The 11,530-nt window shown below is 41.2% G+C and overlaps 1 protein-coding gene across 2 annotated transcripts; it reads left to right on the top strand.

The window, feature by feature from the left end:
- The first annotated feature begins 3,121 nt into the window (after positions 1-3,121).
- LOC139211636 (14-3-3 protein beta/alpha-1-like) lies at positions 3,122-11,440 on the top strand. Of its 2 annotated transcripts, none has more exons than XM_070841948.1 (6): positions 3,122-3,212; positions 3,746-4,160; positions 7,598-7,721; positions 8,727-8,890; positions 8,982-9,077; positions 10,408-11,440. In XM_070841948.1, the coding sequence occupies exons 2-6, from the start codon at positions 3,867-3,869 to the stop codon at positions 10,480-10,482; spliced, it is 753 nt and encodes a 250-aa protein (XP_070698049.1). In that variant the 5' UTR covers positions 3,122-3,212; positions 3,746-3,866; the 3' UTR covers positions 10,483-11,440. The 2 variants fall into 2 exon arrangements, with proteins under 2 accessions (XP_070698049.1, XP_070698050.1); XM_070841949.1 differs by having other exon boundaries at positions 3,141-3,208.
- Positions 11,441-11,530: the final 90 nt, after the last annotated feature.

Genomic DNA, 11,530 nt, shown 5'->3' on the forward strand with positions numbered 1-11,530 from the left:
TCTGCGCCTTTTCATGACCTCAAGAGCTTGTCACTCTGCCTTCCTTTGACTGAGTGGTAAAGCAAGGTGGAGATCAAGCAAGCACAAAGGTCAGCGTGAGATGGTTTGAATTGTGCAAGAGAGGGCACAGGCTCACAAAAGACCGTCGAGGAAGGTGGCTGACGGCATAGAAGCTTGAATAGAAGCTGTCTTCAACATTTTCACACAAACACATGCTATCTGATGTTTGAGCTACTGTAAGCTGCACTCTGAATGAGTCAGTTATTAGAGAGAAGCACCATATACATTTAGGGCTGTTTGAGTGCAGAGACATTCACATATTATGTATATATAGCAGTGGCGGGCCGTTCATTTTACGCCTGGGCCTTCAGTGGCATCCTACCTGAATCAAACCACCTCTTAATACCATCATTATGACGCCACGGCTATAGAAACCATCAATATTATACAGAAAGGCAGTATAACAGGACGTTGCATCGCAGACAGGTATCTCATGCTGGAGAATGAATGTCATCACTAAAGCAAGAAACCCAATTAAAAGAATTCAACAACTTTCTTGGAAAGTCCGCCTTGAAAATGGATTTCTAAGTAGATCTGCGACCAAATTAACATCTTCTCCTCAGTCAGCCATTGTGGGTTAAAAAAAGCTGCTATTAATACTTACGATTATGATAAAGTTTTAGCTTGTGCAGGTCGCTACAGATAAGACCTGACCAGCCAATCAGAGGACGTGAAAATACTAACGTCATCGTACGCCTGCTAGAAGGCCCTGGGGTCACCAACTCGAAATCTGATTGGTTAAAGCAACAGTTTCATTGCGATGTGTTTTAAGCTACGGGCGCCTGCACTTTTGATTCTGAAGGCCTCAGGGCAGATTTCTTTGACCCTGGCAACACATGATGGCTGAAATATGATTGGATAAAAGCTCTAATATAGACATACACTGCTGGAAACAGGCCAGAGACACAGAGACACGCTATGAAATGAAGAGCATAGACTATTAGGAATAATCTAAAAAGATTAATGGGAAAATATTAAAACGTAAATCAGTGATTCTGAGTTTAGGCCAGCAGAGAAGGCCTTGCTGGTAAATACTGATATATAGGTATTTGTTTGCAAGATGCATCTGTTGTATTCTACTCAACAAATAATATGATATTCTGTTTTTCAACAATGAATTGCACCTTGTAATAACAAACATTCATCCGCGGATAGTTTGCGTAGTTGTCATTGAGGAGAAGTTGAAATTTCCTTTTTTTCTGAGCCCTTCAAGGAGTTTTTGTTTGTTACAGGCTTTAACATTGCATGTCAAAATTAATTCTTGACCTGGGAAGCAGCGGTGGACTAAACAATCTCAGAGAGCCAGTACTGAGAGACAAATTGTTGGTTTTGGTCATTTAATAAGATTTGCTTACAACAAGAAATATGCAGAATAATGCCTGTCTTGTTCTAAAACAGCAGATATACTGGCATACTAATACATTTGAGTCAGTTGTTCTCTGCCCACTTATTGCCAAAAGGTTTCAGGAGTAATGTCAAAGAAGGGACAGGAAACTGATACTTCCCAGGATGAACAGGGGCAATTTTCATCCCCTACACACAGTGGGAGTGGCACACCCCATCACTGACATACCTGGCAATACTCAGCAGAGTAGAGAGTGTTGGTCCACCTTTTTCATCCATGTAAGATATGCAACCTATGAAGGTGGTTTGAATTGAACCAGACAAGATTGCATTACTTTAAATGATGGGATCGCTAACAACACTGGTAGACACTCTTCAGTGTCCCTTTGTGGGCTGATCAGAGCCCACACTTTGTAAATTTAATGTACCTTTTCCATTAAACTACAATGTGGACTGAAAAGAGTACACAAAATTACAAACTGCAACGTCCTCTCTCAAGAGACAGCAAGCAAGATCAATCTTTTGGTGCACGAGGACACTGGCTTTTCTTTACATAACCAGCAGGCTAGTTGAGGTACCTTCCTAACCTCACTGCAGATTTAAAATATAACTTTCAGCTGCACAGAACTGCACTAACGCCAGTCAAGGAGGGTTGCGTTTCTCTAAAACCAGACTGATGACTCTTGGGAAGGGGGCCTGACAAACCAGGAATGCATGTTGTAACAGGATGGACTACAAGGCAATTCCCAGGGATCAATCAATACTCAACAGTAGTTACTACACTAAAAGGACATGAATAGTCAAATTTTTCTGCCAACAGAAAGACAAATAGGCAGTGAACCTGCTGTACTACATACCGTGGTATAACATGTGGAATAATTCTTGTAATATTAGAACATTAGAAAAATACGCACTACATTTTACTTACTCTCAACAAATCACATGAAAACAAAATAAACAAATGAGTGTCTTATTTCGTCTCTCAATACTTTTCAACTTCTCCATGCCTATTGTTTGTTACTTTTAAAACATAAACATATCTGAAAATACTCAAATAAAAAAGAGCACTGGATACTGTATTAAGCAAATTCTTACTCTAACAAGGCAAAGATTGAATATTAGGGACTGATTGACTCAAAATAAACTACAGTGTCACCCAGTGCAGCTGTGTGGCTCACTGATATGTTTATACGTTTTGTTTAATAGTTTTTGGGCAACAGTGGAGGTCTATGGTAGAGATAAATAAGCTACATCAGGCTTTGGCAACACAGACGATAGCACAGACTTTGGACAATATTTTTGCGAGGGGATTCAAGTCATTTTTGGTTGTGGGTGTTTTCATGGAATGTGTAGACAATACGGAAAATGTAAAATATGGCCAAGTAAATCCTTCAATAAAAACTAATAAAATAAGCTTCTAAGTGGTGCCACGCCCGCCGACATTGCCCACGGCGCGTGAAAGCAGGGAATGATTGGATGAGTATCACTACGGCAATGCGATGACGTCTTCATCCCTTGCTCTAATTGGAGGAAACCCCGTGGCCCCGACCGCTGCAGCGTTCCGGCCTGTCAAACCACATCTGAAGGCCCGCCTCTTCCCCCGATGCTGAACAGCCACTGGTTAACACCGCTAAATCTTTCTGTCGATCAAGTGCGAATACGATTTATGATTGGTCGATGCATTTCCAGATGAACATCCCTTTTTTAAGCATGTGCAGTTGCATTTTCGCTGCTACAGCCGTTCTTTGCCTTTCTGACCAACCTCTTCAAATCGGATCAATTTGTGGAGCAAATTCGGACCTCAGTAGGTCAGAAACGATGAGTATTTTATTCATTTCATTTTCCTTTGCATGTGTGATCGCTGGTTGATCGCTGTACTGAGTAACTGTGGTTCGTTTGGCATTTTGTATGTGTTACGCTAACGTGACATTTTTTAATGAAAGGAGTGGTCGATGTAGCTAACGCCAGCTAGCTTTTTGCTAACTTGCTGGCTAGCTGCTCCAGACCGCTTTGTGGCGGGTTGCACTGCGAAACGGGCTTGCCAGCAGATCTTTGCTTCTGATGCCTGCAGCTAACCTCAGATTGAGCCCGTTATTAAAGACAAGGCTTGTTCGTGTTGTACACTGCAGGTTGTCAGAAATTAAGTACGTTAATAATGTCAAAATCGGGGTGGTAATTCTGAATGGAAATGGAAATCTGTGGAAACGGACTTTCATCCGTTTGAAGAAAATGCCACTTTTATTTTTATATGCCATGATGATGACCATGGGTGGGTATTTTGCTCTCCAATTGCATATTTTTTTAGCTACACCTACTAACGTGTATGAACTCCCTTTCGCAGCTCACAGCGTTACTGTGGGGAATAACGTCGTCCATCACTTGCTACAACCATCCTTCAGCAGTCCTTGACTGTCTCTTACCCCCGGATTTCTGATTCATCAGCCCCCCTAAACATACAAACTATGGATAGAACGGATCTTATTCAGAAGGCCAAGCTGGCGGAGCAGGCTGAGCGCTACGACGACATGGCAGAAGCCATGAAGGAGGTTACAGAGAAGGGAGGCGAGCTGTCAAACGAGGAGAGGAACCTGCTGTCCGTCGCCTACAAAAACGTGGTTGGGGCGAGGCGGTCCGCATGGAGGGTTTTGTCGAGCATCGGACTGAAGACCGAGACCTGCGAGAAGAAGCAGCAGCTGGTCAAGGAGTATCGAGAGACTGTGGAGAAGGAGCTCCAAGAGATCTGCAACAACGTTTTGGTAAAGTGTCCAGTTTTTAATCCAGATTTTTAAGTCTACTGCATGAACCCATGTTACCTTTTTAAGTTCAGTCATTGCAGGCTATAATGGCAGTGTGGCTTCAATAATATCCTCCTCTCTTGCTTTTGAGACGTGGTGAAGGGTTGAAGTGTTTTTAAGAGAAATCTTTTATGTAACCTTGGTGGTTTGGGATGCACTTGGAAATGGGAGAACCCATTTTTTCTTAATTGAAAGGTGAACATGTCAGTATTGAGGCGTTCACGCCTGTATTCATGACACATCTGGACATCTGTAAAATTTAAAGTGACGCATGATTATTTTTAGTCCAGTAATGTGTGTCAAATGGCATCTGCCCTGTTTCCTGAGAGCTCCTCTGTTGCATAAATATGGCCTCTAAAGCCAAGGAGGACAAGGAAGTATTATGCAGTCCTCCCACTGTTCCTGCCTTTTGGGAATCTGGATTTAGAACAATGGGCTTGAAACCTTGTGAGAGCGTGAACTGACAAAGGTCACAGTGACTACACCAGCAAGGTGTGTCTGAATCGGTGGGGAGAGAGAGCAGAACACCCACAGGAAAGATACGCTGTACGTTATGTTCTGTAAAACCGCGCTATGTTCAGTATTCATGCAGTCCCATCTGGCAGATTGAAGCCTAATGTGATTAGCCAAGTGCAAGAATTTACATGCATAAATGACTCATACTCTCCCTAAAGCCCAGTTTGTACAGATCACCAAAAATGACACCCTCTTGCAGATTCACCTATTGAAACCAGCGAGACAGCTGATCTGAAAACATTCTCAGACATTACTCTGCACATCTCAAGGCTTACCTCTACTGGGATATAGGCGTATATGCATTCACCTCTTGTTTGCTTAACTTGTCATGCAAAAACACAGATTGGTGCTTTGCATGATTTCTAGCCTGCCTTGATAAAAGATTAGAGATCTGGGTGGAAGCTTGTTCATCAAGAGTTCTTAAAGATCTGAGCTGTAACATTAAAACAATTTCCCAGAGCCGCAGTCTCTGTGACTCAGCTTTCAGTATCTTTGCTAGTGAGTGTTGACTGAGGGTTTCTCAGCAGAGGAGGGTGTGTCATTCCTCATGCCTTAACTTGTCTGCAGAAACTTGACAGGTAAGTTATGCACCCACAAAGGCGGAGGCTTAGAGACCGCAACAGACGAGTAAGCTGCTTGTGTGCCCCTCTGTCTCAATTTCCTACTAAGTAAACTGTGAAATAACTGTGCAATAATCCACAATCTACATAATTCTTCTGTATATATTTTGTTTAATTTTTTTTCTATTTCTTTAACTATTTCTGTCTTCTTGAGCTGCAGTAACAGCAAACTTTCCCCATTGAGGGATCAATAAATGTTATCTTATCTTATCTTAAACCCGACTGCCCTGCATTTCATCTGCAAGCAGGTCTCAGCTGGGAGGCAGCAAAGGCTTGGAGATGTTTGGGTTCCAGTTTCCACGCAGGGTGTGAATGTAGGGCTGTAGACCAGATGGGGTGCTAGCTAAACCGATTCAGGCTGTTCACTCTTCTTAAAAACGGGAGACTGTAGAGTGTACCTTGACATCAGGAGCGTCACAACAAATGAAATGCTACAAAAATGTGAAGCAGGTTTTCCTGCCTGAATTTCCAGCACAGGCTTGTCAGGTATGCTAGTGGTAGGACAAAGGCACATTTCAAAATAAAAAAACTCAAGACATAGAGACTGCCGCATGTTTTTCTGGTTCAGTCATCACATCATCATGTCTGATTATAATGTTTGCTGAGTTAAGCCAAAAACCAAGAAACCCCTCGCAGCCAATTGTGGTGCTGCAGATTGATTTGATAATGAAGAATTAGTCCATGCTTGGAAAAATATACAAATTTCTGCCATGTAAAAGCAATCGTACGCACAATCAGTCAGGCTTGAAATCAGCAACCCTGTTTGTGCTTTCTTGTGAGCACCGGTGAAATCAGAGCTTTGTGTGAAAGCTCTGGGAACGAGACTACTCTTGTCTATTGTGCACTGCATGCAGTGAAAGAGGAATGCCTAGCACTTGAGACATGCGCATGTTTCGGCTGAGCCAATCTTTGTGTCAGTGAAAGACTGGGGAGTGGCGGCTGGGTTGGGTTTGGCTCAGACAAGGGCAGCTTCTTTTTCCCAGGGTTTGGAAGGGAAAGCTCCTTCCTTTTTCATTTACTTTTATTTACTTTTTTTTTTTAAGTTAAATTTATCCAGGATGAAAGCAAAAAGAATGGTTATATCTATTCTGGACTCCATATTGCTCCTCAATTGGGATTATCATTAGTGCTGAGGTGTTGGCAAGCATTTTCATTCTGAGTAGACTGTTAATCTGCTCTCAAATCGATTAACTTGAGCATAAACCACGGTTTCACTGACACAGCTTAGCCATGGTAATCTTCCCATGTCCATTGAAAGACACATTTAGCCTAGAGTGTAATCACAGGATGTGATTTCTAACACTTGTTTTACATTTTGGCTGTGTCACGACTTATTTTACTATTACTACATAGTTGAAATCCTAATTGTAGTTTTCAGAGAGAATAATATCAGAAAGCTACAGTGTGACCTTCTTTATGGGATTTTAATCTTCAATGTTTTCAAAATAAATATCTCATGCCACTGTGTGTGTGTATGTATGTATATATATGTCTTTTTTTAATGATGGTGATCTAATGAGTAAACTAATCATTGAACATCTGAGTTTAAATCTTCCTCCAGCTGTTATCTTTGATCTTATTTCTACACTATATATAGAGGAGATAGAAGCAGATTCTGAACGTAATTGGGAGTATGATGCAGCTCAGACAGCCCTTGTGTCTTAAACCTCGACTCTGCTAACAGAACGCCTGTTAAGATCAGCAACAAAACCTGAAACCTTGCTATACAGCACTGAGAGGTGGAGAGTACTTATCGAAATAGTGGGTAATCTGGGGCAGAGGACAGTTTGGGACACACTAGAGGCCTGGCCTGGCTGTAGGCAATTTTGGAGCAACTTTAGCTAAAACTGACACAGAGCAAAACGTTTCTCATGAATGGCCCTGGGTGAACACATTCACCTGACTCCTGATGGAGCAAAACTGTACCCAGTAATCATTGAGCTGAGCAACTATGGAGTGCAAAAGGGGTCATGCATTCAGGTGGATGGAGGCTAATGTTTTGTGCTGTATCATGCAATGTAGACGTGTTTGTTCTCAAACCTTAATTTGTGCCCAAGTTGGCAGAGTTGCTCTTTCTGTAAATATGGCGAGGCTGCTCTTTTAGTGAATGATTTTGTTAGATCAGCCATTAGATTTGGCTCCTCATACGTTAGTTGGATGTCACAGTGCGCAGTTTGATTGTTCTGAAGAGACTTGCTGTTGTCTTCCATCAATTGCTTGGTGCATTTCATTAAATTCATTTGACATTTTCTCTCTTCACAGAAACTGCTGGATAATCATTTAATTGAAAACTCCACTAATCCTGAGAGCAAAGTATTCTATCTAAAGATGAAGGGGGACTACTATAGATACCTTGCTGAAGTTGCCTCTGGGGAGGACAGATCAAGTGAGTTGACAGTTGTACTCTGTTTTTACTCATTACAATCACAAATTACTACATTTTCAGTGATTTATTTTTTGTATGCAAGTTGTAATGGGGTGTCTTAAAGTCCAATTGCTTTTTACGTGTGTGTAAAAGCTAAAAATCCTGCCCCCTGTCTTTTTGTTTCTTAAATCTGGGCCTCTTCACTCTTCAAGTAAGTATGTGTCAGATTTTGTCTTGGTGTTTAGAGCTGGAAATGACGTCAAGTAGGGCAAGGTGACCACAGGGCCCCATCTCATAGGAGGGTATGAGGCGAGTGGTTGTCAGCTAATTGCGAGGGCCTCCAGCTTTCTCACTGGAGAAACTGTGTATTGCATAGAATTTCTTCTTCACCAGGCCGCGCTGTCCTCTTATTAGCATTGTGTTATCAAGCCTGTGTCTCCCCACTGTGATCCAAATTCTTAAAAACAAATTTGAAAAATATATAGAATCTCATCAGTATTATGCTATAAAGAAGCACTTCACATTTTGGAAAATATGTTGAGTCAGGTATTGTTCTTGCTGAGAACAGGATGAGAAGATTGCCACCATTCTCTGAGCATTAAATATAATGTTAGAACCAGTGGCTGGTAACCACTGGCTAGGTTAGCACAGTGACAGAAAACTGGAAAATAAGTCTACCAGCACATTAAAAACTCAGCCAATTACCAGTTACCTCATGAACCAGCAGAGAGTAGATGTTGGAGCAACTGTGGGGAATAGTTCGGCTGCCCGTAAAACTACAGATATATTCTTTTTACACTTGAGTTTTGACTATTACTTTAATCTCATGTCTGAGACAAAATCTTTTATTTTTCCTAGTTTTCACTAGAAACATTTATGATTAACTATAACTCGGTATCCAAGAATTGGTAAAATTAAACTCAAATGATATTGCTGTAAGTGGAGTTGTAGCTCAACCTTGACATATACTTACTGTACAATGACAATGACTATTATGTTCTATTTGATTCCTTTCTTTGTTGCCAGAGACCATTGAAAACTCAGAGCATGCATACCAAGAAGCGGTCAACATCAGCATGACTGAGATGGACTCCACACATCCCATTCGCTTGGGCTTGGCACTCAACTTCTCTGTCTTCTACTATGAGATCCTCAACTCCCCAGAAAAAGCCTGCGATTTGGCTAAAAGGGTCTGCAGACTTTCTTCGAAACGTCAGTCTCTTACTAGTGTCATCGGCTCTGCTATGTTGCGAGTGCTAATGTTTTCCTTTTTACTTACAGGCATTCGATGAAGCCATTGCAGAGCTCGACCAGCTAAATGAGGACTCCTACAAAGACAGCACTCTTATCATGCAGCTCCTCAGAGACAACCTGACAGTGAGTGTTACGTTTGCCTGGATGTCTGTGTCACGGTCCTGGTACACTTCCAATCCAACTTGTGCTGAAACAGCATATTGTTTTACTTTGCTCTCAATTTCTGTAGAACTTAATTGGTGTCTTTGAGTGGAAAATTCCATTGATTGATTTTTAGGAAAAATTTGTACAAGATAAGACCATCTGCTCTGTTAATGGAAAAACATGGAACATGGAAAAAAATATGGCGTGAATGCAAAGCCCTATATGTGAAGCAACTAGTCAATGGGACAAAATTAAGAAAGAAATTCCATGACCTGAGTTTTTATCCAAGACAGAACATGCCTCTGGATGTCATCTAATGGCTCGTCCAAAACGCTCTGCTTGAATCTTCAAACACATGTGGAAGTACACTTCTGGTGGTCATGTCTGTCACAAGTGGATGAACCAGTCTTTTTCTTTTTCTTCTCGTGCACATTACTATCAGACACTTGCGTATTTTTATTAGACTACGTTACACACCACATGACAGGGCATTATCTACCCACTTGATGAGGGTGGTATCGACCACAGGTGCTTTCTTTTTCTGTCTCCATCACTGGCAGCTGTGACCGTTTTCCGTTGTTTGTGTCTTTTCATATGGCAACATATGGAAACAAATAAGTTAAAACTACACTCGAAAATACTCAATGTGAACTACTTGATTAGCATAAGCAAATTATATTAAATGTTTAAATACAAAGATTTCAATGGGACCCAAGCTTTTGATCCATTTAAGTGAATGATCACTAAGTGGTTTCTACCGTGCTCAGACACATCTCAATAATGGCCCCTTGAGATCTGCGAGGAAGATGCAAAGGGGTGTGTGTGTGTGTGTGTGTGTGTGTGTGTGTGTGTGTGTGTGTGTGTGTGTGTGTGTGTGTGTGTGTGTGTGTGTGTGTGTGTGTGTGTGTGTGTGTGTGTGTGTGTGTGTGTGTGTGTGTGTGTGTGTGTGTGTGTGTGTGTGTGTGTGTGTGTGTGTGTGTGTGTGTGTGTGTGTGTGTGTGTGTGTGTGTGTGTGTGTGTGTGTGTGTGTGTGTGTGTGTGTGTGTGTGTGTGTGTGTGTGTGTGTGTGTGTGTGTGTGTGTGTGTGTGTGTGTGTGTGTGTGTGTGTGTGTGTGTGTGTGTATAGAGGCTCATAAAGCTTTTGAGAACATTTGTATGAAAGTACATTTGCAAAAATTGCTGGTCATGTTTTTATAGTCATGGGATTGTGTGTTATGACCAATATAAAGTCAGTTTTGATTAACCATATAAAGCTTCAAAATTGGACTGTTCCACTGTATTTTAAATAATTATCTGTTCCTCTCCTCAGTTATGGACATCAGACAACGCTGCCGAAGAGGGCGATGGTGGAGAAGGAGGAGAGGGCGGTGAGAATGAAAACTAAGATGTTGGGGTCATCTCCAAAAATGACAAAAGGAAAAAAAAATAAACTTTTTACACATTCTTCATTCCTTATTGCTCCACTCAAACATTCTACCAGTGAAACCCATTGCTGAAAAGAGTTATGTATGGAAATTACAAAAAAAATCATGCTTTTTACAAAGTAGATTTGGACAACTGTCAAAAAGAGAAACCCTCCATGCCTTTGGTTTGTGTTTGTCCTGGCCTTCCCATTTGTGCAGTCTCAGCTGTAGAAAAGTGATTGATAGCTTGACATGGTATCTCTTAGCTCAATTTAGAGGCAGAAAAGTCCCACTATTAAAAACAACTGGAAGCCTAAATCCCATTGAGAAAGTTCTGACTTTTTTTTTCCAGTAAGAAATGTTAGATATAAAAACTAGTTTCCCTGTTCTTTTTAGTGCATCTGTCTCTACACAGTTACGTGGTACGGTTACAGCAGCTGAAGTCCAACTGCAAACTGATTCAATTTTCATACTGCAGGGAAAGCTAGTGCACTTTACATGCTGGCAACAAATACTTAATACAGCCAAGTAGTGCCAATTGGTTAAATCGTCACTTTCTGCCCTGGTTATGATACCACTCTTTCACTGAAGCATGCCTGTTAGTGGGTGGGAATGGTGGGGCTTGTCTGACCAAATGCAGGGACCTTTTTAATGGGAAGAAGACAATTCTGTCATGCATGTCTCTTGAGATATTACACTGGAATGGGAACAAATGCTGTAACACACAAGTTCAAGTGTCAAGTTTAGTAATTTTCAATGCAGGTTTGTACACATCCTACGAGAGGATGATTTGTTAGTCTGTCCAGTGATTGTCATTAGAGATTTGGACCACTATTGTTTTGCTATTCATTCAATTGTAGTCCCCAAAAGCCTTGTGGAACTGTTTGAACCCTATGTATCAGCTATGTTAACATGAATAAAACATTTTATAAAGTCCAAGTCGGTCTTTGTGTTTATTTCATTTTCTTAATAATGTACTTGTTTCACAGTGTTATACTTGACATGATTGTTAAATGGCTCCTTAGGGAG

This window comes from Pempheris klunzingeri, chromosome 13 (assembly GCF_042242105.1).
Source record: "Pempheris klunzingeri isolate RE-2024b chromosome 13, fPemKlu1.hap1, whole genome shotgun sequence".
NCBI classification, from domain to species: domain Eukaryota; kingdom Metazoa; phylum Chordata; class Actinopteri; order Acropomatiformes; family Pempheridae; genus Pempheris; species Pempheris klunzingeri.

Coding starts and splice junctions, on each gene's coding strand:
- LOC139211636 (XM_070841948.1), top strand. CDS start 3,867: ATGGATAGAACGGATCTTATTCAGAAGGCCAAGCTGGCGGAGCAGGCT. Junction 7,722..8,726: donor CTCTGGGGAGGACAGATCAA/GTGAGTTGACAG, acceptor CTTTGTTGCCAG/AGACCATTGAAAACTCAGAG. Junction 9,078..10,407: donor TCCTCAGAGACAACCTGACA/GTGAGTGTTACG, acceptor TCCTCTCCTCAG/TTATGGACATCAGACAACGC.